At 33.5% G+C, this 27,363-nt stretch overlaps 4 protein-coding genes across 7 annotated transcripts; 3 read left to right on the top strand and 1 right to left on the bottom strand.

The window, feature by feature from the left end:
- The first annotated feature begins 4,575 nt into the window (after nt 1-4,575).
- LOC107481847 (major pollen allergen Ole e 10) lies at nt 4,576-6,452 on the top strand. 2 transcript variants are annotated; one of them, XM_052259451.1, is made up of 4 exons: nt 4,576-4,858; nt 4,942-5,286; nt 5,893-5,923; nt 6,178-6,452. In XM_052259451.1, the coding sequence occupies exons 1-4, from the start codon at nt 4,804-4,806 to the stop codon at nt 6,272-6,274; spliced, it is 528 nt and encodes a 175-aa protein (XP_052115411.1). In that variant the 5' UTR covers nt 4,576-4,803; the 3' UTR covers nt 6,275-6,452. The 2 variants fall into 2 exon arrangements, with proteins under 2 accessions (XP_052115411.1, XP_015957669.1); XM_016102183.3 differs by having other exon boundaries at nt 6,155-6,452.
- Nucleotides 6,453-8,685: 2,233 nt separating this feature from the next.
- Nucleotides 8,686-13,939, top strand: LOC107481846 (cationic amino acid transporter 1). Of its 2 annotated transcripts, XM_016102182.3 has the most exons (3): nt 8,686-8,849; nt 8,990-9,390; nt 12,317-13,939. In XM_016102182.3, the coding sequence occupies exons 2-3, from the start codon at nt 8,991-8,993 to the stop codon at nt 13,708-13,710; spliced, it is 1,794 nt and encodes a 597-aa protein (XP_015957668.1). In that variant the 5' UTR covers nt 8,686-8,849; nt 8,990; the 3' UTR covers nt 13,711-13,939. The 2 variants fall into 2 exon arrangements, with proteins under 2 accessions (XP_015957668.1, XP_015957667.1); XM_016102181.3 differs by lacking the exon at nt 8,686-8,849 and having other exon boundaries at nt 8,982-9,390.
- Nucleotides 13,940-15,240: 1,301 nt separating this feature from the next.
- LOC107481848 (BTB/POZ domain-containing protein At1g30440-like) lies at nt 15,241-18,647 on the top strand. Of its 2 annotated transcripts, XM_021139322.2 has the most exons (5): nt 15,241-15,554; nt 15,687-16,103; nt 16,221-16,290; nt 16,592-17,803; nt 18,055-18,647. In XM_021139322.2, exons 2-5 carry the CDS (start codon nt 16,045-16,047, stop codon nt 18,601-18,603), a joined length of 1,890 nt encoding a protein of 629 aa, XP_020994981.1. In that variant the 5' UTR covers nt 15,241-15,554; nt 15,687-16,044; the 3' UTR covers nt 18,604-18,647. The 2 variants fall into 2 exon arrangements, with proteins under 2 accessions (XP_020994981.1, XP_052114573.1); XM_052258613.1 differs by having other exon boundaries at nt 15,241-16,103.
- Nucleotides 18,648-23,351: 4,704 nt separating this feature from the next.
- Nucleotides 23,352-26,485, bottom strand: LOC107481849 (protein LSD1). Its single transcript, XM_016102187.3, has 7 exons — nt 26,002-26,485; nt 25,659-25,772; nt 25,191-25,304; nt 24,325-24,437; nt 23,942-24,022; nt 23,753-23,824; nt 23,352-23,646 (listed from the first exon to the last, which is right to left on the bottom strand). Exons 2-7 carry the CDS (start codon nt 25,768-25,770, stop codon nt 23,605-23,607), a joined length of 534 nt encoding a protein of 177 aa, XP_015957673.1. The 5' UTR covers nt 25,771-25,772; nt 26,002-26,485; the 3' UTR covers nt 23,352-23,604.
- Between the last annotated feature and the right edge of the window lie 878 nt (nt 26,486-27,363).

Raw genomic sequence — 27,363 nt, 5'->3', positions numbered from 1 at the left:
GATTTTTAGATGGGGTTGGAATTCATGTATGTTTTCTAGAAAAGGAGAAACGGAAGCCCTCACTATTCATTGGGATAATTTGATTTTTTTGGCAAGGTTTTGTATAGTTTTATCAATAAAATGTGCAATTTAATATATCTTATTGAACCTTACTCTATTTTTGGGCAGACACATGATCTACTCATGGACACAGATCTGGTGTTGTTTTAGCGGAAGAAAGATAATTAATCAGCATTCAATTAACCATGAGTTTTACGAGTTTGAGAAATAATAATGATTATTAATTAGCCTCCCAAATTTAAAACTCAGGTTTTGTCTTTTACTTGTTACAGTAATTGTCAATTTTTTTTAATTATTATTACCAGGACCTACAAGCTAGAGTGTTTTCTACAATAATAATATGGAGATCTCAAAATCTTAACCCCTAATGTTTGATTTGTATTTTTCCTATATGCTATATAAAGTTGGCTTTGCTCGAGTCTGTACCTCTTTTTATTAATCACCTAATTAGCATATTATATTGATTAGGAACTGAGAAAGATCTCTGTTAATATTTTCGGGGGTGCTGTTAAATTTAAATAAACAATTCAAAAATCAAAAGTGAATAATAATACTCGAAGATAAAAACTCATATACAATTAATTTCTTACGAACAATTTTGATAGAAACTAAAAAATAGAGAGAAGGAACTTTGGCAGAGAAGCAAGAATGAAAACTGAGATTGATATATTGTAATTTTATTAAAGGTGAGTTTTATAGTGTTTTTTATTATGGTATTTAAATTATCTAACTTATTTTTAAAAATAAAAAAAATTAAAACAAAAACGTAAAATATTTAAAATTTATTAAATATTATCTATTTACCTTTTTTGATAAGTTAAACACAATCTCAAAGGTATCATAATATTCACCTTTATTAAATAAGTAAGTGTGTTTCACATCAGTAAATTAACTATTTAAGAATCTGTTATAACTAATTAACAGATTCACTAACACTGGTCACTTTTTTTTATCAGCACTCTTATTATTAATATCTTCAATAAATTTAATATGTTACTAATATATTTAATAATTTTTAATTATCAATTTCATATATATGAGTAGTAATCGTACTTAGCTTAAACATAGAAGATTAAAACTTACTACTGTATCATCACTAGCCATAGGATCTATATTTAGTAGTTTGTTTTCCACTTGTTTTCCTTAGTTACTGTTTTATAAAAGCACCCAACAATTGCCTATCCTAGCTATATATTTGATCCTTTTTACTTAAAATACAAGTATCATGTTCAAAATTAAACTAAAATAAATCTATCTAATTACTCTCATATATAATTAAAATTATATTAAAAATTAAAATATTTTTACACTATAACAAAAATTATTTTTAATGATAAATTAGTAGTGATAATAACATAATAATCACTGTATATCTTATTTAACTTATATTTTTATACAATTATACTAATTATATATTTATCGTTATTATTATATATTATAATGATAATTAAATACTTTTTGTAACAATTAAATAGATTTTTATTAGAAATTGTATAATTATCACTAAAATTTATTAGCGATAAACATAAGATGATTAATATCTTATTATAAGAAAATATATTAGTAGTTATTTTTATTGTTACTAAAAACAAAATAAATAATCATTAAAAATTAATTTTTCTAACAGTATTATTAGAGTAGACTTTTTTTTCTTTAAAAAGAAAAGAAGAAATAAGAAAAAAGAAAGGCAAACTTAGGATATAAGATTGGGTTGTAATTAAGCAAATAGTTGAATAGTTTATTAATATAATTATATATTATTGTGCAAGAATCAAAAGGAAAATTCGAATGAAGCAGCGTTTGAGAGAGAAAAGAAAAACACCCAGCAATATTCCCGCTATTTTGATAGGCCGACAATCGGACAAAATATGTCACATTAGTCAGGAACTCATCCTTAGTTATTGTAAAATAAACTATAATTAGTTCAAAACCATTACATCATGCATGCCACCATCAACTTAAAATAATTCCACACACTTTTTTAAAACTCTAAAAGAAGAAAAACTAGCATCTTTCATGCCTTTTTCCCCATACATATTATTTAAGTGTAATGAGATTTGAATAATAAAACCATATCATCATAGTTAAGATAAATTAAATATTGTCTAATATAAATCAAGTTACTATATATTAACTAAATCCTAATCAAAATTAAGTTGACTCAAATCAAAATTAATCCTTACACTATCATAGTTGCTTTAGTAAAATTAAAGACAATCATATAAGTAATTACTAATAGCAAATAGAGTATGTAAAATAATCTAATTTTTAATTAGTTAATAATAGTCAAACTTTTTATTATAAAGTTATTTTTTAATCCTCATTTTTTTAAGAATTTAAGATTTAAAACTAGAATTTAAAATTTAAAATTTATGATATAAAATTTAGAATAAAAAAAATTTAAAAATATTAATTGATGTTAATTGAAAAAAGTCGACTCTCTACCTAATTAAATTCTAGAAATTATATATTAGGTGTTATTGAACTGAGTATTTTTTTATTTTATTTTATTTTAGTTTTATATGATAAAGTTTATTAAATTTGGAATAAAAATAATCCACGAATGACTGCATCTAGACTAATGAGAAATAGAAAAAATGGTCTAGAATCTCAGTTCGTTCTCCTCGGTACCATAATAATATATAACGTCCACGCCATATGTTCCCACATTGTTCTACATCGTTTTTATGTTTTCTTTATTTCCTTTAATATAATATAAAATTTGGTTTTATCAGAAGTTGTTCATCTAACTACAAACTTTGTCTCACTCTACGATATACAATACTAAGTATAAATAATCAAATTTTAATCATGTGGTTAGCAAGTTGATACTACGTTGTGATTTTCCCCAACAGACGCTTTCAATTTAATTAGTCAACCGGTTTTTATGGCTTTAGTCTTCTTTATAGCATAGAATTTTGCGATGATGTTAGCTAGATAGACCTTAATTATTTCTTCCCTATTATTAATACAACGTATTTGTTTATTACTAGGACTCTAGGAGATTACCTTACTTTTATAGGTGTTGGAAACTCATTTGTTATGACTTTTTGTTTCACGTACTACGTACTGTGTTATTACTATTCTAGATCTGTTCCAATGTTTGATTAGTTAGTAGCATTTAATAACATCTTTTAGACTAAAGTTAGAGATGATGAGATTATAAGCAATCAATATGAGAAAATGTTTTAGGATTCTATTGCATCCCAAAGGATACAAGAATTTGTTTAAGACAAAAAATAAGAATCATGCTTAGCGTACACCAAAAGTTAATTATCAAATTAATCACTCATTATATATTTAAATATAAAACATATAGTATAATACATATATTTATACTAAAATATATGGTAATTGAAGTGTGTATATGGTATTTTTGAAAAATTAAATATACATCAAAAGATAACACTTAGATAATGTTTGAAAAAGATATTAAGACTAAAAAACAGAAATTGGAATAAATCTTTGTATTGTGTTTAATGTAAAGTATATAGAAATGAGTTATGTCTTAGTATTCTTTTTTATGGTAACAGGTGCCATAATAAGGTGAGAGATTAGAAGTAGAATAGAGGTGAGGTTAGAGAGATGAGGATGGTGGAATAGGTAGAATAGAAATTTAAAAAGTTAGATAAAAATATTTTTGAAAATAATTGTTATTCAAGTTTCATTTTTTGTCCTAAAAAATTTTAGTCTTTTTTATTTTCACTTTCTAAAAGTATTGAATAGACAAAATTTTAATTTCGTCTCTAGTTGTCAAATAATATCAAATTTCAATTTCACTCTATAAAAACAAACACTAAGTTAAATCCTTAATAACCAAATAAATTATTTATACTTTTTTTTAAGATAATAAATTGAAAAATTTTTAACTTTAGCATTACAATATCACAATAATCTCCCAGTACCATTTACACGCCAATTTTTGAGAATTTACTATTAATCTCTAAAAAATCTCAAATTCGATAATTACCTAGACTAAGACTTTGCTTGCAAATAATACTTGAACAAAAGAATAATGTCTAAAGGATTAAGGCCTTCGTGTTTATGCATTTAAAGGAAGGATTATCAGTCAATTTCACACTTTCATCGTCATGATTGTATCTTCTTTAATTTTTTTGTCCAATAAAATATTTTTATTTAGATAGCATATATAGCATCATTACTTAAAAAGTTTTTGTTAGGATTTCACGTATAAACTCCCAGTTTGATTGGTAATGGATTCAGTCAATGGATTTTTTTCGGTAAGCATACAGGGCCTAGGCCCAGAGAATTACAATAAAAGACAAGCTACGGGCTATAGTTCCCCCTTTACAATCATCAGAGTCCGAAATATTTCTGCAAATAAAGATAAAGTAACATGTCAATGGCATGGGCAACTACAAGGATTTTTTTGGACTTTAACTAGAAGGATTGTGTTATGTTGCTTCCCCTCTTTCTGATTTTTTGGGCATAAACTTACAATCTTGTATAAGTATATAGTGTAGTGTTTCGATTCACCTTAAAAGCTGAAAAGGCTGAAATAAATACTGCTTGTGCAGTGTAGCAGAGATAGTACTACTCTATATATCATCACTGTTCTGTTCTCCATTCTATACTTGAATTAAAATTCTAAAATAAACAAAATTTTCTCTTTAATTAACTAGCCATTCCGCTAATAGTTTACTAATACTACTCATCGCATTCATTCTTGCTTTCCTTCTCTCTAGAATTATTAGTTGAAGGTATTACTGTACTAGAACAACAATGAAAAAGAATGCGTGGCTTCTCTTATGCCTGCTTTTTATGGAATGTTATCTCGGTAGGTCTCATTCTCATGAAATTTTGTTCATCTCCTTTATTTCTTTTTAACTTGAACCGTTTGATGAATTTCTTCTTGCTTAGATAAAGCCATGGGAAGGGGAATAACAACGCAAGAGAAGGAAGATGCAGCAATGCCGGTGGCAACAATGTCGCCGCCGGAAGGCAACACGACATTCATCGACGGCACCACATGGTGTGTGGCATTAGGCGGTGTTTCTCAAGTTGATTTGCAGAATGCTCTGGACTGGGCTTGTGGCCTTGGAATGGCGGATTGCGCCGCCATTCAACAAGGCGGAGCGTGTTATGAACCGGACACACTGCTGTCTCATGCATCCTTTGCCTTCAACAGCTATTACCAATCTAATGGCAACTCTGATATTGCTTGTAATTTTGGAGGAACTGCTACTATCACCAAACATAATCCCAGTGAGTCTGCATTTTCGTCTAGAAATTCAAATGCAGTTAATTTCATGTGAAGTTGGTAATTTAACAGCTTGATATGTAACAGTTTTTAACTATCAATTTCATCTCAAGTTAACTGCATCTGAGTTTTCAATGTGTTTGATTTCTATAACTTTTAGGACATTAGTTTCTCTTCTTTATTGTTGGAGAAGGATCATTCATGAGGGTGTGGATGGTCGAATTGAAGCTGCTGCAAAAGGCAGTTGCTTAAGCAATTTCACTTTTCAATAAAGCAATTATTTGGAATTCGTTTACATCAGAAATCTTCTGAGTTGGATCCATTTTTCGGAATGGAATTAATACATCTCTTTTTCAGAAAAAAAAGGAAGGAGCATAACTATAGATGCACAGAGTGTATATTCGTTGCATTATTAGTTGAACCATGTTACACGTGTATAAAAAAATTGATTATTTATATAAAATACATATTAAAATATGTAACAAGTGTCATATAAATATATAAGTAGTAATTTTTATATAACAATGCGAAATTGTTGGTGTATTCATGCTTGGCTTTTAAGATCACATGATTCGTACTAAACTTCAGTGTTTAATTTCTTCTGATTGCAGGTTATGGAAAATGTGTCTTTCGTACTTCTGGGTATGTATGATCAATGATGTACATATTATTGCAGTCATGATACAAATATAGTTAATATATTATTTCAAGAAAATGAGTATGATAATAATTAGTTACCACTTACTAATACATCATTAAAAACCTAGTTAAAAATTAGTACAAAACTATTTAGAACTGTGCATGCACAACATAAGCATTTTGTTAATTAATTAATTTTACTTATAATCTTAATTTCATGTGACATATATTCAGATCTTTAGATTCTTCGACAGCAGCTTCTATGGGAAAACACAGGCAAAGCTTGATTTGGTGGGAAAAAATTGGTACCATTCTATGGCTTTCATACATTTGGATGTGAGTTATGGTCGGTGAAGCTGTGTGTGCAAAAATGGAACGTGGGAAATTAAATAGTGGAATGGTTACTGATTGTATCTTTGTTAGTATAATAGAATTTCACTACTCTTTTCGTAATTTGCCAAAATATTCTTAGCTTTCATTTTGCGTCAAGACAAGAATCTATTTAGTTGTGCATATCTCTTTTCTTTTCTTAGTTTTAGTTTTAGCAAATTATTCGTTTTCCCTTATGCTCAATATTCTTTTTGTCTGCTTGTTTCATGTATCTTTGGATTCAGGTTTCTTATTAGTTGTTATTTAGCCTTATGGAACTTTTTTTTTTTTGGCAAATTACTATACTTAATTGAGAGACACTTAAATAAAGACACCTAAAATATTTTTTTTTAAATATCTTTTAGTAATTAAAATTTGACTAGATTGCTGGACCAAAATAATAAGATACTAGACTGCATTGAAGAAACTTCAGTATTTGGTGTAAAGGTTTAGATTTTTATTTTAATTATTTATTAAAAAATGTTAAGAGCTTAATAATTGTAGTAAAACAAATAATTAATGTTAGTTTAAATATAAACTAAATATGAAAAGTTATGTTAGTCATTTAATATTCTGAGTTCAATTAAAGAATTAATTTTTTAGTCAATATTAACTAATTTTATAAAATTATTGTTTATTTTTAATTATAAATGTTAAATTTTGACCAGAAATTCTATATTTTAAATTCAAAACTATAAACTATGTAAAAAAGTTTTAAAAATAATTTTATCATAAAATATAACTAGTATTAACTAATAAAAAATTAATTTTTTATAATTGTGTAGGAGTTGGACAAGCCCAATTCCAAAAGTGTATGATTAACTCAAAATCAAACGAATTATAAAAAAAAAAAACAAAAAACTCAAAGTCAAACATAACAGATTTATATATGGTTCAATAATATAAGAATAATGTTAACTAATCAGTAAATATTATTAACTTTTATTGATATTTAGTCAGTAATATATAATTTATATACACATTTATATAATTTAATATTTATATTAATTAAATAAAAAAATTGCTGCTCAAAGAGTTTTAATTCTCACAATGCAATATTCAGAAGTATATGACATATGAACAACATTTGTTGAAAGTATGTAGAAGAGTCGGTGAAAATTATTAGGAGGTGCAAGAAATGATGACGTAATAATATGAAACTATTTTTTTGTCCTTTTTGATAAATTCGTGAGAATATAAACGAGTAATGTTAAAATAATAATAATAATAATAATATACAATTATTTTATTTAATTTGATATTTATAATTTTATATATATAATATTTTTACATATTTATTATATTTAAAATTACTATTTATTTTAATAATAATTTATAAATATAAAATAAAAAACAAATATATGAAGAAAAATAAAAAATTATGACTATAATTTTGTTCTTAAAACATTTTTGGACAAGAATATGCTGTGAATTTTTTTTTTTTCACTCGAGTCTACGTGGCCAGAATCTGAACTTCCAGATTCCGGATTCCAATCTAATTATGTGGTCTTCATTATTTGCCTTACCTATCGATCCATTTAATAATTAATACCACATGACCTTTGACTTTTATTATAAGAAAGTATTTTATGCAAATTGTTGCCCAGCCCACTCTCTCTTTTTTCAAATTAATGCCAATTGCTTCTCCTTGCCAGCTCTTGACTCTTCCCTCACTATAATATTCTTTTCTAATTACAATAATCAATTTCGTTATTCCATATATATATTTTATCGGATCTTCAAATCCATTCTAATAACTGAACTAAAACAGCCAAAAGAAAATTATAAAAAATGCAAAATATCAAATAATATATACTTTATTCGCAGAATACTAGTTTAAGAGCTTAATTTCATAAAAATTATTTTCAATTTAAAAAAATACTAAAAAATATCAAAATTACCATTACTTAATTATTATTTATTAATTTAAATTTTTTAATCTAATAATTCAACAACATATTTTATTTTATATTTTTAAATATTAATAACTAATAACTAATAATAAAAAACGAAAAATTCTAATTATATTCTCAGTTTATACAAAACCATAAACAAACTTACAAAGAAAGAAACAGTTTAATTAAATTAAATTTAAATATGAATTTAGGGATTGAAATGAAAAACAAACACAGCTTTGACTTGTGTAAAAGGTCTGAAAAGTAGTCAAAATAAACAAGGCCAGCCCACAACTAGAAATTATAGTACAGTTGATGAGAAACAAAAGGGTAGTTAGTATTTGGCCCTCAAACATAGAGAATAAGGTAACTGCAAGCTCGACTAATGAGAACACATTACATACTAATATTCTTAATAAATAATATAAGACGATTCAGCTTGCGTGCATTGTATCTCAACAATTAATTAGCATTGGTATACAGTTCATACACACTATTCCAATTTCCAAATTTGAATTCACACTAGCCTATAACTATTCTAGCTGTACATAGATACATATCTTATGTTACCTTATATATATATCCATATCCATCCACACCGTATTCTTGACTAGTTTTCAGTGCATAGAGACACCAGCACTTCTTGTTTTCTCTATTCTTTTACGGTAAACACTTCTTGCCTTCTATTATTATATTCTTCATTTTTTACAACAAACAATAATGATGATATTTATTTAGATCTAAAAACGCAGCGCTACACTGCGTCGTTTATTAACTCCAATTCTTCTTCTTCGGTGATGAGTAGGATGGGAATCGACGAAGGAGCACGCCGGAGAGGATGCGCGCCACGGAGGGAAGACTTCTTCCCGGAGGAGTCGTTTAGAAGCTTCGGGAGCTACAGCAAGGCGTTCAAGGAGACGCCGTGGAGGTTGAAGGATCGGGTCCTGTCCCGATCCAATGACAATACGGAGCTTGTGGAAGTGAAGGCTCGGAGCAGCCACGAGATGAAGAAGACGCTCAATTGGTGGGACCTAATCTGGTTCGGGATCGGCGCCGTCATCGGCTCCGGAATTTTCGTTCTCACTGGTCTTGAAGCCCGTGACGACGCTGGACCCGCCGTTGTGCTGTCTTACGTCGTCTCCGGCATCTCTGCCTTGCTCTCTGTTTTCTGTTACACCGAGTTCGCCGTCGAAATACCCGTCGCAGGTACCCTTCACGTGAAAAAACCGATATACTTTCTACTTTATTTTCGTTTGACTTCAATTTTGCTATATTTTGATAAAATTAATTCAGAAAATATAATATTTAAAATTTGATAAAAATAAAAATATATATAGTTTCTTTTCATAACTGGACAAACTATTTAAATTTGTACCACGATCCAAGTTTTATCTAAACATTTAGATAATTATTTAGAATATAAACACAAAAATTAGGAATAATATTAGATAATTTTTATAACTTTTTTTAAATTAGAGACTTATTTTTTTAGGTTTATTTTTTTGAATGTCATTTCAATAGTTATCATTTAAATATAATTATGGAAATCCATTAATACCAATAGGCAATAGTCCAATATTAATGATATTGATTACCTTAACAAAAATATCTAGCAACTCATAAAACCATATATATGATCTATAATAATTGAAAAATGCTGTAAAATCTAAATAAATAAATAATTATACATACGCTATTTAAAAAAAAAAAGAAAAAGAAAAATGATAAACAGCTAAGATTTTATTGCCATAATAATGTGACTTTTCCCTAATTGCGATGCGAAGGCAATTTTCACTTGTATAATAATCTTTTTACGTTCTAATTATTCCTATCAATGTTACCTATCGACATATATAGAATTTGACTATACTAGATATCAAAGAATTATTGTAACTCATCAAAGAGTTATATAGGATATATTATGATAATAATAACATATACGTCTGAATGTGTTTTAGCAAGATTAACGCAGATAATTAACATAATAAATTGCCGAAGTAAGAGTGATTTCGCAAAAACTCCTAGTGGATCATGCGTTCCGCGTTGACTCGTATTTCGTGCTGTGATTGACTTAATTAAGCTAGCTTGGCTGGCTAGTACTGCAGCTGTATTTTGTAATAATTAGTATTTGAAAAATTTAATGAATTTAGATACATTAAAATTTTAATGATGTACTAATTTGATCTGATTGAAATATATTTTGAATTATTATAATATATATAACTATATATTTATATTTTGTTTAAATAATTTTTACTATTTAATCATGATAGGCTGACTACGATAGGTTTTTCTATATTATTCGTCCATAGGAAACAGTTATGTTGATTTTTGAGAGTGATCGGTCGTATACAACCTGAATCTCCTTATCCAAATTAAATTCTTTATTTGTATGTTACCTGAGCTTGACTACGATACACTGAAAAAGATTATTATATTCTTACAAGTTGAAATGTTATTCTTATAGTTAAGAAATATTAAGTTTTCATAAAGGAATTTCACTTATTTAATTTTTAAATCTAAAATTATATCTATTTTGGCTCCTTTATATATCAAGTTTACAAATTCATTTTGTTGTTTTATTTGGCAAATGAACTAAAATATGCGAAAATATTAAAAAAAATCATATTTTGATCAAATTATTAGTCTACAAAATATTTGATAGGTGTAGAATGGCTGAGTAGAATTTCAGCCCACAGTGCCGTTCCACACAACTTGTGTAAAGTCAACACCACCTTTTTGACTATTTTATTTTGAAAAAATGGTAAAACTAGGTTAAGATTTATTATTTTTGACTATTATTTAATTATTAATTTAATTTTTTTAGTTTAATTTTTTTAATTTAATAATTTAATAACATACTTTTAAACATTAATGACTAATTAATAATAAAAAATAATAAGAGAAGTGTTAAGAGGTTAACAATTTTTATAATTTGTAGTTATCAAATAACCATCAATAATATTTTTAATAGTGTGAGATTTTATCTAATTATATAGAATTACTCATTTTTATTTTGTTGGTCATATACTGATCAAAATTTAATAAAATTGCTGATCCCTAAACTTTTCCAAACAATAATTCTAATGGCTTTCTAACATTCCTCCATTATTTTTCTTTTTTCACCAAAATTCAAAGTTACGTTATTTGCACATTTTCTTTTAGTGTTTACGACTCTTCTTTGAATATAGAGTCAAGTGTTTCGGCCAATCGGCTCCAACGGTAGATTAAAAGAAGTCCGAACTCTAAACAGAAAGATCAGATGAGGTTTGGACAATAAAAACGATCGAGATGAGGTCAACCAAAACCAACGAAATGATTTTAAAAGAAGTCCGTACACCCTTTTTAACGAACCCTACTTCATATGAGGTCTATATGAGGCGTCTCACATTCATGTTTAATTTAAAATTTTCTCATCATACCAAAAATCTCAGAACAAACTCCACACAATAAAGAGTCAACTTGCGTATGAAGTTACTTATTTTACCCAAAGAAAATAATAACATAATGAAAATGCAACTGTGACAGATAATCAAGACTTCAATAGTCAACTTTACGTTGCGTATCCTTGTGGCCTCTTCATTTGCTAGCGTTGATTGTTCCTACATATATTAGCATACCCTCTTGGTGTTGACTACATAACATAAAACAAAATAAAGCGTACAATAATTCTTGGCTGAAATGAATACTTTTCATAAACTATTTCGAGTGATGCGTTTACTAATCGTAATACATGTGAAATGTAATATAAAAATATCTCAAGGATAAGTGAGAACATATATATTTTATTAGAAATTTGAATTTTTTTTATGCATCAGAAATTCAACTCTGATGTAAGCATAAAGTGGATACAATATAATAAGTAGTATCTGTTTTGTGTTTTACATTCGAAAAATATTATATATTATTATTATTATTATTTGTGTATAAATACAAGTGTAATTTAATTTATTTTTAATATGTATTTTATTTCAACTTATATTTTATATTGGTGACTGATTTTGGTGACTAATTTTAGTGTACACTTAGCCTAATTTAATTTCTACTTTTTTATATATTTTTATTTACATTGCACGTGCAATCTAAATAGCAAGAATGAGTAATGTAACAAGTTTTTTTCTTTCTTTTTTAGGTGGATCATTTGCCTACTTAAGAGTAGAGCTAGGAGACTTTGTGGCCTTTATAGCAGCCGGAAACATCCTCCTTGAGTATGTAATAGGTGGCGCCGCCGTAGCGCGGTCATGGACATCATATTTTGCCACCCTGTGTAACAAAAAACCTGATGACTTCCGTATAATAGTCCACAAAATGAACCCTGATTATGGCCATCTTGACCCTATAGCCGTTGGAATCCTGATAATCATCACCATCCTTGCAGTGTACAGCACCAAAGGCTCTTCCATCTTCAACTACATCGCCTCACTCTTCCACATGGTCGTCATTGTTTTCATCATAATCGCCGGCCTCATCAATGCCAAAACTGAAAACTACACTGACTTTGTTCCTTATGGTGTCCGTGGTGTGTTCAAAGCTTCCGCAGTTCTTTTCTTTGCATATGTAGGATTTGATGCAGTGTCAACCATGGCTGAAGAAACTAAGGACCCTGCCAAGGACATTCCCATTGGCCTTGTAGGCTCAATGGTGCTTACCACAACACTTTATTGCTTATTAGCAGTCACACTATGCCTTATGCAACCTTACAAGACAATTGACCCAGATGCACCGTTTTCGGTTGCTTTTTCTGTTGTTGGATGGGATTGGGCTAAGTACATTGTTGCATTGGGTGCATTGAAGGGAATGACGACAGTGTTATTGGTAAGTGCAGTTGGTCAAGCTCGTTATCTTACTCACATTGCACGTACCCACATGATGCCTCCTTGGTTTGCTCATGTTCATGAGAAAACAGGGACACCAGTGAATGCCACAGTAACAATGCTTGCAGCTACAGCTATTATTGCTTTCTTCACGAACCTTGGAATCCTCGCCAACCTTCTATCAATTTCTACCCTCTTTATATTCATGCTTGTGGCACTAGGGATTCTTGTGAGGAGATACTATTCAAGTGGGGTTACCACAAAACAGAACCAGATCAAGCTCATCGTGTGTCTTGTTATCATTCTTGGTTCTTCATGTGGAATTGCAGCTTACTGGGCCAGCAGTGATGGTTGGATCGGGTATGTCATAGCTGGACCATTGTGGCTTATAGGGACCGGAGGACTTTGGCTTGGTGTTCCACAGGCAAAGCAGCCAAAACTCTGGGGAGTGCCTTTGGTTCCATGGCTACCTTCTCTGTCCATTGCCATTAACATATTCCTTCTTGGCTCTATTGATAAGCAATCGTTTATAAGGTTTTTGGCTTGGACAGGGTTTCTCTTGGTATACTATGTTTTTGTGGGGTTGCATGCTTCTTATGACACTGCAAAACAGTTTGAAACCCAAAAGGGAACCAAGGAGGCTGAGGCACATTGGAACAAGGTTGAAGAGGGAGTGGATGGAAAAGTGTCTCATACACCATCCACTTCCTAGTTGAATGATTCTCAATGTGTTTATGAATTTGTAAGCTAAGTTCTCTGTATATGTCGCATAAAGATTTAGGTAGTCATCTTCTACTGCCCTCTGGCTTAAACCATAGCTTTTCCCTCTCAATAAAGGGGAAACAACTTCACCATGTGTAGTACCTTTATATTAATTATGTTTGGATTTTATAAATTTCCATTCTGTATTTACCCTTTAATCAAAGATTTTGGTAGATCAATTTTGAATTTTTACTATGACAAACTAAATATAAATTATTATGAATTAATATGGATTTTTTTTAAAAAATTAATTATATTTAATTTAATAGACTGTAAGTATAAATTTTATACATACATTGAATCGTATAATATTATATTTTATATTAAATACATGAATAATCATTTAAAATAACAAATTTTATTAAATAATTATATAAAATATTTTATGTTGTGAATATATTATAATTCAACTCAAATAATTATTATGCAAATACTATTTCATTTGGATTGGTGAAAACTCAGGTGAAGTCAACTTCACGTCTCAGGTATCAACTTCACGTGAAGTCGACTTCACGTGAGTTTCCACTATTTGAATTTTGGACAGAATTTCAATAAAACAAAACATTGGGCCTAAGTGCAGTTTTATTGGGCTCCAATTCAACGCAAACATAAGTATTTGGTTAAATTGCACACTATTGGGCTTAGAATGGACTAATTGGGCTTTCACTACCATTACATTCTTCGCTTTTCCTTTTTTTTTTCCCGGCTAATGCACGGTCGCGATGCCGTTACCACCGTGGCGGCGGAGGAAACCGCCGCCTACAGCCGCCGCCGAAGAAGCCTCCGAACGCCGCCTTCGCATTCCAAAACCCTAACGTGTCCCTTTGTACGGTTCCGACGTTCCTGCATGGTCGTCACAGAACGCGCTTGGCTTCCTTCCCCGGCATTTGCTCCAAGACCTCTGGAGCTGGGGGAAGCCATCGGTTTTTCTTACTTAATATCTTCACTACTTCCCGTTACATGGTTTTGGAAAATCGATAATGCATTACAAGTTAATTTGTCTAACTTCTTCTCCATCATGCTTTCTTTCAGGCAGGTACTGATATAATATAACAGACTTAATAACTCTTGAGATGTCGAAGCAGGTGAATTAGCTAATTATTGTTTTTCATTTTTTGTGACAATTGGCAATGTTCTTCCACTTTCATGTACTGATGTTTGTGAATTTATGATTTAAATGTAATAAATGCTACATGTCCTTTAAATTTATATATCAACTTTGGATTTGGATTTGGATTTAGAGTTAGGCGAAAGCTGGTGCATTATGTGAGTGCATCGATCACACACATTCTTTTCCACTAATGAGCCAATTATCTTTTTATCTTTGGAACGATTTCATTCATTTAACCCCAAATATACATAAATTATTATCCACGGATGTCAGTACTGGTCCCCTCCATTAAATGACCTAATCCTGTGCTTTTTCCTAATCCCAAGACAGAATTGCTATTATAATAATTTCAAGGATCATCCTAATTTTATTATCTTTGCCCCCATATGGCCTGGTTGGTAAAGCTAACCCACTAGCTAGGCTGTTACAAAGAACCTGACACCAGCATTAAACTGAAATTCTCCTTAATAAATACAAAACGGTTCTTGTATATAATTTTTTTAAGTCTATTTGAGTTAGTGCTTGATTTACAGATTCTAAGTTCGAGGAATGCAATGAGTGTCTTTGAAGCCAAAGGACCCCACAGATGCTTCGTTAATCAAATAAAAAATTACCCTATAGCACATCCAAAGAAAGTGCAGTTTTGCCAGAGACAATTACTTAAATGCATCTTTCTTAAACGGGTATAAGTAATCATGGCTCCCTGAGTCCCTGGGTTATTACTTAATTCTGTTTATGCTTTTTCTTTTTACATAAACAATCATGATTTCTTTCTCGTAACAGAGATATTTGGTACTAATTTATTTCCTTTGCAGAAGACTTATTCTTTATGTGCAGTAGGTAGCTGTTTGATAAGGTGGTTTTGGGGATTTAGTATTTGTATTTTTGACAAGCTGGTAAGAGCACCATTGTAGGATTTTCATCTATCCGCTGGTGGTTTTGACTCTGTTGGGTTGCAGAGAACTGACATGAATGTTTTGCTACTCTACTTTTGAGGTTGTGGGAGACAAAGTTTCACAGACCTTCTGGTGTCAGATATCTTGCTTCGATGCTTGTCATATAATTGAACAATAGGCCTTTATTTGGCGCTGCTTAATTATAAGGTGTGATCTATTTTGGACACTGGTTATTGAGTTCTTCTTTTGTAGCTTTGAGCCTTTGAGCGAATACTCAATGGCTTGCATGAAGTTGGGTTCCAGAGCTGATGTATTCCAACGTCAAGGCCAGGCCTGGTATTTAATCTCTTTCCTTATGCATCATAAAATTCTAAAGTTGATATTGTTTTCACTTCATTGATAATAAGGCGCTTGTATAATGTCTAACCTCTCGTTGATATGTTATAAACACAGGTTCTGCAGAACGGGGCTACCAAGTGATATAGTTGTTGAAGTTGGTGACATATCCTTCCATCTTCACAAGGTATCTCATATTTATTTTATTAATTTAGTTATAACTTTGTTGATGATATTCATGGGGATAGTGTATTGTTCTAGTTTCTTGAATGTATAATTAATTTTTTCTAAAGTCTGGTTTTTCTTGAAGACTCGCTAAAGCTTACGTGACAAACAAAAACAGATTTTATGCAACTAAATTTGAAGTCCGTGTCTGTTTACAATAAGTACAAAATAGTAAATACTTGATGCTGCTACAACTGGAATCTTGTTCTATATATAATATACCAAGTCCTAACTCAGTTTTCCTTCAATTATCATCAATGCAGTTCCCTTTACTCTCTAGAAGTGGTGTTTTGGCAAGACTGATAGCTGAAGCTCCGAAAGAAAGGGAAGAATGTGTCATAGAACTTCCTGACATTCCAGGTGGATCCAAAACATTTGAACTGGTAGCAAAATTCTGCTACAATGTGAAATTCGAGCTTACTGCCTCAAACATTGTACACCTCCGGTGTGCTGCTGAGCATCTTCAAATGACTGAGGAATATGGTGATGCCAATCTTATTTCACAAACGGAAACCTTTCTTAACCAAGTAGTCCTCAGAAGTTGGAAAGATACACTTAAGGCACTTCAAACCTGTGATGGTGACGTTTTACCATATGCTGAAGAGCTTCACATTGTGAAAAGTTGCATTGAGTCACTCTCAGAAAAAGCATCTTCTGGTCCAAACCTCTTTGGGTGGCCAATAGTGGAGCAGGGTTTGTGGTCAATGCAGAGCCCTGGCGGTAGTGTTTTGTGGAATGGAATAAGTATTGGTGCAAAACCAAACATCTCAAGTTCAGATTGGTGGTATGGAGATTTAACAACTCTGAGTTTACCTCTTTATATGAGGCTTATAGCAGTAATGGAATCTCACGGCATTAGCCACAAGATCATTGCTGGTTCTCTTGTTGTCTATGCAGAAAAGTTTCTGCCAGGTTTCAATCGTCACAAGGTATCTGATGAGTCTAGTAACCATTTGACACCATTATCTGAAGAAGAGCAGAAGATTTTGCTGGAAGATGTTGATAAGTTACTTCCATTGCAAAGAGGTCTTGTTCCAACCAAATTCTTGCTTGGTCTACTTCGCCTTGCCATGATACTCCAGCTTAGCCCCTCTTGCATATCAAGTTTGGAGAAGAGGATCGGGATGCAGCTTGATGAGGCTAATGCAGAAGATCTCTTGATGCCCAATTTCACATGTTCAGATGAGACACTTTACAATGTTGACTGTGTGCAAAGAGTACTTGAACACTTCCTTGACATGGATCAGGTGGCAGGTGGTGCTTCTCTGTGTTCGACTGACAGCAGCCATTTGATTGGCTCACCATCACAAACACCAATCACCATGGTAGCCAAGCTGATTGATGGTTACCTCGTAGAGATTGCCCCGGACGTCAACCTGAAACTTCCCAAGTTCCAAGCCCTTGCTGCAGCAGTTCCAGAGTTTGCCAGGCCTTTGGATGATGGTCTATACCGCGCTATAGACATGTATTTGAAGGTAATAACTTAATTGTATATATACCATGAATAATAACTTAAATTTGCATACTCCTAAAGAGTATTTAACTTGTCTATAGGAACACTTATAGCCGCTCGTTCTCATACTTTATATAATTTTTAATCATTATATATGAGTATGAGCAGCTATGAATCTTCCTGGAACATGCAAAATGGTGCTGTTTTGAATCCAACTGGTAAAACACCTGTATACTGGACTGACTTAATGTTGATACCATTAAAAAAATGCAGAATCACCCATGGTTGACAGAATCTGAGAGAGAGCAATTATGCAGGGTGATGGATTGTCAGAAGCTGTCGTTAGAAGCATGCACACATGCTGCACAGAATGAGAGGCTACCCTTGAGAGTTATAGTTCAAGTCCTGTTCTTTGAGCAACTCCAACTTAGGACTTCAATCGCTGGTTGCTTCATGGTTTCAGATAATCTTGAAGGGTCCAGATACTTACTAAGAAGTGGGGCAACAGCTGCAAGGGAAAATCAGATTCTAAAAGTGGGAATGGACAGCATGAGGATGAGGGTGTGTGAGCTTGAGAAGGAATGTTCAAACATGAGGAAGGAGATTGAGAAATTGAGTGGTGTAAAGAATTCTACTTCTAGCACTAGCTCTTGGGGAAATATGCCAATGTTGCTTGGGTTTAAGATGTGTAGTGCCAATGAAGGATCGGTTAGAAAACAAAAAATTGGAGAGAGTAAAGTTAAGACATTGAAGAACAGATACGGTAAACATAAGAATTCTTCTCATGGTGATAAGGCATCCATCTCTTCTGCTCTTTCATAGTGTAACCTTTCCATTTGCTAAAAAGTGGAATCTCCATTTGTATATATGGTATCCTGTGTAATGTGATTTCCACTGCCTGTGCAGATAAAATGTTTTATACGCATCTTGCTAGCAAGTATGAACCGAACACATTCCGCCCCCTAAAAAGAAAATTTTTCTTTTGAATCTTTGCCCAAGTTTTGACATAATTGTTGGTTCACTTAATTTCTTCGGTCATACAAGTGTTTTTGTAACCAAGTCTAACAAAAAAAAATGTGTGCATGCATTACCGCCTTTTTCTTCTCTGTACTTTTTCATCACATAAATTTTTGTTGGAGAGCACAGAAACTTATTGATATAACACAAAAATGTTTGCATATAGCACAAATTTATTGATATAGCATAAAATTTTTGCACATAGTACATAAATTTTTTATGCGAATATATTTTTAGTTGGGTAAATCAATTGTTGTCTTTCAAAAATTTATGTGCATAAAAAAATTTGGTAAATTCTAGCCTACCCTTTTTATAATAACATGTAATTTACCTTCTATGACATGTCATCTTTTAATTGGTTGTTATGTTAACTATGGTTAAACTATTGGAAATTAAATTATAACCCAAAGTGGGTGATTATATAATTTACTAAAATATTAAAAATTCAGTCTTTCATTCTTCCCCCAAATCATCCTCCCACACAATGATGTCAGAGGGTAGACTTCTGTGTTCAATCATCTCTTGAGGTAACTTGTCAACATTAGTTTCATGAGGAATGGAGATAACAGATGAACCTTCATGTTTTTCAATTCGAAAAACTTCATAAGGTGCAACCTGTTGAGAAAATAAATAAATAATAATTTGCTAGCTTACTCATTAAATTAAAGCATATGAATACAGATAATTGTAGGACATACCTTCGTTGTGAAACCATTAGCCCAATTCACCTCCATGTTACCATCTTCGAAACCAGTAACATTCCCAACACATCACAGGAAAGGATTATCAGGGAACTCATCTACACAATGAACTTGGTTCCCATCTTCAAGAGAGGCCTCCGCCTTCAAGTCAGTCACTGACTTGCCATTATCTTACACAAGAAATTAAGTAAGTATTTCATGAATCAGTTTAACATGAAGCCAACCCTTGAAACTATCTAACTAATACAAGGTTAGCATTGGCTGACGGCTCTTGAGTTATGGTTAACAGATTGGCTTAGAGCATGAGAGAGATTTGCTCTCGGTATAGTTAAGAATTTCTCTGACCACGCTCACTATCTCAGATTTTAGAACTATATCAGATTGAAGAAACAAAAAATCATGAAAATTTTCAGAACAATATCAAATCAATAACAAAATTTCTAAACAATATTAAATCAATAACAAATAAATTCAGAACTGTATCATAATTCAGGAAAATCAAATTCATGAAAAATAAGTTATCTAAAAAAAATCTCAGGAGGGCAGTTCCAGAACTGTTTTGCTAGAAAAGGGGAGTTGAGGGAAGGGCGAAAGCGAGTCGGCTGCTTGAGGGTGAGAACGACGGCGAGCGTACGGCTTCTTCGACGGTGAGAACAAAGGTTGGGGACTGGGGGGCACTAGTGAGTAAAGCCTGCCTTCTTGGTGTTATCATCGTTCTGCTTCTTCGTAGCCATTGAAGCTCAAGCTCTGAACTCTGAATGGGGATGGTTGATAAAAATATAACTTTACTTTTTAATGTTTATAGAAATTATATATTTATCCCTCTTATAAAAATATTTAATTACAAAATTATCCTACTTTAGTTAACATATTAACTCTTATTGAGTTAAATTAACTCAAACTAAAACTAAACATCCAATTAAAACATACCATGTCACGAGGGGGTAATTTACATGTTGAAATAGAGAGGGTTGGATAGAACTCACCAAAAAATTTTGTATTGTGCACCAAAATTTTTACGTTATATGTATTTTGTTGGTTGGGTCTCAATGTTTTAGCCATTTAGCTCTTCAGAAATTTGTACCGCGCACCAAAATTTGTGATGTGTATCAAATTTTCTGTGTTGTGCGTATTTTGTTAGTTGAGTGCCAAAATTCTAGTCATGTGGTCTTTTAAAAATTTGTGTTGTGCACCAAAATTTTTGTGTTATGGTTTTGTGAATATATATAAGAAAAGAAGATGATAATGACAATGATAATAATGAAAGAGGATGGGAAGGAAAATAAAAAAAAGAAATCAAACAAGAGAAAAAGACGATGTCGTTGAAGAAGTGCGCAGAAGAAGCTCGAAGTAGTTGTTGAAAACGACGACGACGACCACGTTTAAAAGAAGAAATGCACGTATCTGACTTGGTTGGGACTTAGTGGTAAAATTACTTGGCCGTGTAACTTTATTGTAATCTTTTACCCCAAGTTTTAATCAAACCCGGGTTTACAGATTAGATTCTTGTTTCAAAGCAAAATTGGAATATTCACGTTCCGATTGCTTGATATGTACAAATTTTTAACCCAAGGCAACCAGATTGCCAACAGAGAAAGTGACTATCAATATTAGAAAAAGTGCATCTTTGTTGCTTCAATATGCTTAAGAGAAATTTTATATACTTTCTGAGATACGTTTTTGCTACTTTTTCCCTTTAACCTTTTCATTTAAGAAACTTTGAATAAATGACCATTTGTACCCATGAGAGATGAAAAGACTGACATTTGTATTCATGAAAGCTCGAAACTAATCTTGTACCTATGATAGATGCTGTCCGTCTGACAAAAGTACCCCGACTTAGATTTGAGCTTGGTTCGTGAGTTTCCGAACCTACGTGGCACTCCCACCCCCCAAGCCATATCTGAGCCAACCATTCACCATCATCATCTTCATCTTCTTCACCATCATCCCCATCCATCACTGTCTCTTCCCAGCCACCATAACCTCCATCACCATCACCTCAGCACCGCCACAGCCACCTCCCTTCACCATAACCTCCGGCGACAGCCCACACCGCCGCGCCCCTTTCTCTTCTTCTTCCCCTCTTCTCACCTCCGCTGAGCCCAGAAACCACAGCGCCAGCTCCTCCTCTCCACCAAAGCCCAGAGCGGCAGCGGCCACCTTCTCCATTCCTGGGTCTCCTCTCGTCTGCCACCAAACAGCTGCGACACCCAACCTTCTCCGCAGCGTCCTTACGGCGTTCCAACCCGTCACCACTCCCCTGTCCCAACCCTAGCTCCGCCAACCATCACCGTCGGCCTCTACGTGGCACTCCCACCCCCTCCCCCCCAAAGCTCCCAGCAGCATCAAACAAGCCAAAATTTTTAAACAGCGGCATGAATCAAAATAGCAAAATTTTCAAACAGTAGCATGAATCAAAACAAACCTAAATCCACTATCCAACTCAGATTATCTAACAACCTAAGCAACTAACATACATTTCTAACTAACCAAATTAAGCAAAATGAGCTAAAAGCAATACAATGAAAGAAACAGAACTCAACAAATGAAAATGGAAACCTGGGAAGCAAAGAATGAACAGGTGAAGGGAAGATGATGGCTAAATTGGCCGGGGCAGAAGCGGCGGCCTGGTAGTAGCACTGCTTCAATTGCAGGAGCGGAGAGTGAACGCAGCCATGAAACAGGAGAAAACGGAGGGGATGGAAGACACAGGGGCTGCACCCTGTTCTGGTCGTTCTATGGGAGAACGGGAAACGGGGCTGGAATCGCGACAGTGCTAGACTGGTTTGCGATGGTGAGACGAGATGACAGAGAAGGAAGAAGAAAGGGGGAAAGGGGCTCATCGTCGGTGTCGCTGTGGCTCGTCGACGGCGCGGCGGTTCGGCCAGTGAGAGAGAGGGAGGAGAAGGTGGCCGGTTCGTTGGTGTGGCTGAGGAAGACAGAGAACACGCAAAGGGGAGAAAAGGGAAGAGGGTTGCAGTGGCTCGTAGAGGCCGACGGTGATGGTTGGCGGAGCTAAAGTTCGGACAGGGGAGTGGTGACGGGTTGGAACGCCGTAAGGACGCTGCGGAGAAGGTTGGGTGTCGCGGTTGTTTGGTGGCAGACGAGAGGAGACCCAGGAATGGAGAAAGTGGCCGCTGCCGCTCTGGGCTTTGGTGGAGAGGAGGAGCTGGCGCTATGGTTTCTGGGCTCAGTGGAGGTGAGAAGAGGGGAAAAAGAAGAGAAAGGGGCGCGGCGGTGTGGGTTGTCGCCGGAGGTTGTGGTGAAGGAAGGTGGCCGTGGCGGTACTGAGGTGATGGTGATGGAGGTTATGGTAGCTGGGAAGAGACAGTGATGGATGGGGATGATGGTGAAGAAGATGAAAATGATGATGGTGAATGGTTGGCTCAGATATGGCTTGGGGGGTGGGTGGGAATGCCACGTAGGTTCGGAAACTCACGAACCAAGCTCAGATCCAAGCCAGGGTACTTTTGTCAGACGAACATCTATCATGGGTACAAGATTAGTTTCGAGCTTTCATGGGTACAAATGTCAGCGTTTTCATCTCTCATGGGTACAAATGGTCATTTATTCAAGAAACTTTTTAGTTCTGGAGTAGCATTAATGCATGATATTCACTGCAGCACCATTATTGGTATTATCCCAGACATTTCAAATGATTGGTAAAAATCTATTTCACATAAGCCACCTCATCATCAGTGTGTACATCATATTCATATCAAATAAATCTCAACAAATTGTTCTTAACATGTCATCATGAAAAGCACAAGCTTCACAATCCATGAAATAAATATAAGAAAGAAGACCAAAAAGAGCATATGCTAGTCCAGGATTGTAAGTCAAGAGATAGAATCTGAATGAACCAATAGATTTGGCAATCACACACATATTAATGCCCCTTTACACGACTTGTCCTCCTCAATTCATATACATGCATATATGATATGATACCCTCCAACTCTGGCATTGGACAAAAGATTCATTTTAATTGAAATCATTGCAGGCTGCAACATCATTATACACAAGAAAAAGAAGAAAAAACATCTTCCTATGACAGCACTGTGATAATTTGTTGTACACTATGCTTCTAAATCTGATTCCATTATTTTTTATCTGTTGTAACCCCAACAACAACATTGCTAACCTGCAACATGTCAAATTTCATGTCAGTCAGTCTTGCTGGCTTTAGTTACCAAAAAAACATATATGCAAACGAACAAAAAAAGAAACTGAAAATAGACGACAATTACCAATTTTCCATTTGAATCAACAGTCATGGGATTCTCTATCACAACGGTCTGGGTCTGAGATTGGGGCATCGACTGCAGGAAGTGAAATAGAACCATATACATATTCATGATACCACAATAGAAAATCATCAATTCACCATAACGTTTCATAATCACTATATTTCTATATATTTAAATTTAAAAACATACTGTTGAAGTAGAGGGTACTGTCCCATAGTTGGTTGTTCCATTAGGTCTATGGACTGGGATTGGAAGCCTTCCATTGTTCATCTATAAAAAGATAGGGATGTTACACAACATTGTAGTTACCCTACTCCATATGAGTGGGTTTTAGAATTCCATTTTGAGATCCAATCAATTACTGAGAAAAAGTTAGTGGCATGCATATCAAAGAAACCAATTATTTAAAAGAAGAAAATTAAAATGATTTCAGGAATTTATCAAAATTTACATTTAAATGAAGCAACAATAATGGAAAATGAACTTGAATTTTATTTTTTTGGCATATTTAAGCATTTATGAGAATATATAATCAATCCACATATTAACTAACACTTTAAATGTATACTTACATTGACATTGGTAACATATTGGCAAAGTGCACATTTGACAGAAGGAGCTCCGTAAGGATACATGAGTGTTGTCCGGCAGTTCCCACAATGCACGTGGGCGACTTGACTGGGTGCTTTTTAATGCAAACAACAAGATCAAAAGCAGTCAGTCAGTAAACAACAAACAACCTTCAACCAGATAAAAAGCATAGGTTATTACATAAGGTGAGCGAAACACAACCAAATGAACCAACACCTCAAAAACAGCCAACATCTTGTAGCATAAGCATTAAGCATGGCTTTGTGCACATAAGGCCCTCATCACTGATCTCTAGATATAGAATGAATATAGTTCCAGATTGTTGGCTACAAACTGATCATGAAAGTGTACTTTTTTAACAAAGAAATGTCAACACCAAGTGGTTGGATATAAATGACATTACAATTGCCTAAGAATCGTCATAACATAGTCATGATTCTATATCTTCATGATTTAATATTATTGTTCTCCATATTGTAAACAAAAGATGTGAAGCAAGGATAAACATAAAGGATCAAAATAGTCATTTATCCAGTATGATATTTGATTGTGTTTAAAAATCAAAAGCAATGGCTTCTGCTGGGATGGGAGGGATTTTCTCCCATATCAACACATTTTTATGATTTGCTAGGGGGAAAGCTTCACAAAATGAAGTATGATCAACAAACTGCAGGTGAGAAACATCCATACCCTCAGGTCCAAGAACTAAGCTTTAGGTTTTAACTTTTAATCAACCCCTTTTTACTATCTCTTACGGACATACACTCATTTCATTTTCTTAGACCAATTGAAGCACTTAGTAGTCAGCACCGCTTCACACAACCGAAAACAAACAAGTATACAGTACCTGGTGGTGCAAGGTTTACAGTTTGACAGCAGGAACATCTCACGCTTGTAGCTCCACGTGTGTACATTAGCAGTGTCCTACATCCCCCGCAAACAAGTTGAGACATCTCCATTCCTGCAGAGGCATAAGAGAAAGGTCCTCAATAAAAGCATCAATTCAGACTCTGGCTACATTTAAGTATATAATCCAGCAGGCCAAAATTATCAAACTCGAGAATTCACCTAACTCGCAAAGCCTAGATAGACTTTAAAATGTAAAATTCAACCCATAAAAACCGAAACTAGTAAGTGTTGTTGAGTAAATTCAGGAGTTTGATAACCTTGCCGCAGGCTGCATAGTCCATTTCTAGTTTAATCTTGTTCATACAGAGAATAATATTGTATATAATGAACGAAGATCGCAGGATAATACACAAATTATCAAGCCCACAAAATTCTCCAATCAAGAAATTTGAAGGACACAGCTTACCAGGTGGAGGAACAGAGGTAATTGTGTTGCACAATGCACAACACACATTGGTTGCCCCTCTAGGATAAAGCAAAATGCTCCTACACCCATTACACACAAGTTGGCTCTGCATAGCTGCCAAACAAAAAAGAGGAAAAGATCAATTCACCAAGATGCTCAAACAAAATAAATCTATGTAGTGCCACATACAATCGTGATTAATAATCTAATCTCAATTAAAAGTTCACTTTTGTACAAAACATCTAATCCTTTATGAATTTGAAATGGCAACCACACCCAGAAACCCCAAAATTAACACAACGAAAAACACAAAACGGTAAAATAAATGATCTGACAAGAATACCTGCGAATGACCCTGCTTCAATAATCCCGAAACCAAGTCAACGGAAAAAAAAAAAAAACTTTCTTAGAAACAAAGATGGAAGAAAGGGGAAAACCGATGGGGGCAACAAGAAGATGCGAAATTGAAGAAAGAATCTGGGGAAGAATCAAAACGGTAGCTCGATGAATGAAAAGGGGCCACGAAGGCGGTGGTTTGGCGATAAACTTGATTTTATTTTGGTTAATTGAGGGATTGGAATTGGGATTAGATTGGATTGAAGGAAGGAGGAGAAGAGGAAGAAAAAAGGGGGAAAAGGGGGGAAAAGTAAACCCAACCAAACACGCCCTTTTTCTCTCTCTTTCTCTTTCTCTTTCTCTTTCTCTCAGCCTAAGCTTCCTGTGTGTTTCTGTGTTGTTTGTATTGTTGTGTGCTACTTGGCATATTTTCCCATGAAATTCAACTTCTTCATCGCTTCCGAAACACAGATTTTGAAATTTCGATGACCTTTACTTTTGGTCCACTTTTTGAGGTTTTATTATCGTTTTATTATTTACTTAGTCAAAATTTCGATGACCTTTACTTTTGGATAGTTTTTTTATTTTTTTTTATTGGTAAAAACTCAGTTTTTTTCCATAAGAAACTTAATTGTTGAGAGTACGGTTGGCAACATGCATTTTACATGCGGATAACCGGGTACTCAATTCGACTCCATCTTGTTGGATAGGGTTACTAACTCGATTTGCAACAGGTAAAGTAGGGTACGGATATGATTTTTGTACGGGTCGAATAGGGTGTAGATTAAGTCCCAACCCTATCCAACTAACCCGCATCCTATATATGTATATATTATATACTTATATAAAAATATATTTCAAGTGAATGTTAAACCAAAAATTTCAAGTAAATTCTCATAATGATTCTTGAGATTCAGGTCGTTACCTAATGTGGTCCCCGAGATCCCAATTGCACCATTGTAATTCTCTAAATACAGCTCCGGGCACTATAATAGTCCCTGGATATATTTCCGGTGATGAGTCATCACCGACGCTCTGATGTGTCACGAAATTGCCACGTTGGAGAGAGCCAAAATGTCGCGTTTTGATTTGGCGCCCCATTTTGTTAAAAACGTCGTCGTTTGATTCAAAATAAAAATGTTAAACGAGTTTGATCAAACACATACCCTCTCTTCACTTGTCTTCTCCACTTCCACCCTGTGTCTTCTTCTTTTCTTCTTCTTCTTCCTCTTCTCTTCATCAATGTCGCTATCTTAGGGTTCCATTAGTGAGATTGAAATTCTTGCATTCAAAAGACATCAAAATCAGGTCTTACTTCATTATTCGTCTCATCCTACATCATAAACAAGAGGTTCAAATGTGAGTAAAG

The sequence above is a fragment of the Arachis duranensis genome, chromosome 3 (assembly GCF_000817695.3).
Source record: "Arachis duranensis cultivar V14167 chromosome 3, aradu.V14167.gnm2.J7QH, whole genome shotgun sequence".
Taxonomy (NCBI): Eukaryota; Viridiplantae; Streptophyta; class Magnoliopsida; order Fabales; family Fabaceae; genus Arachis; species Arachis duranensis.
Note: the sequence above shows the minus strand (reverse complement) of the source record. Positions and strands in the feature narration are given on the sequence as shown.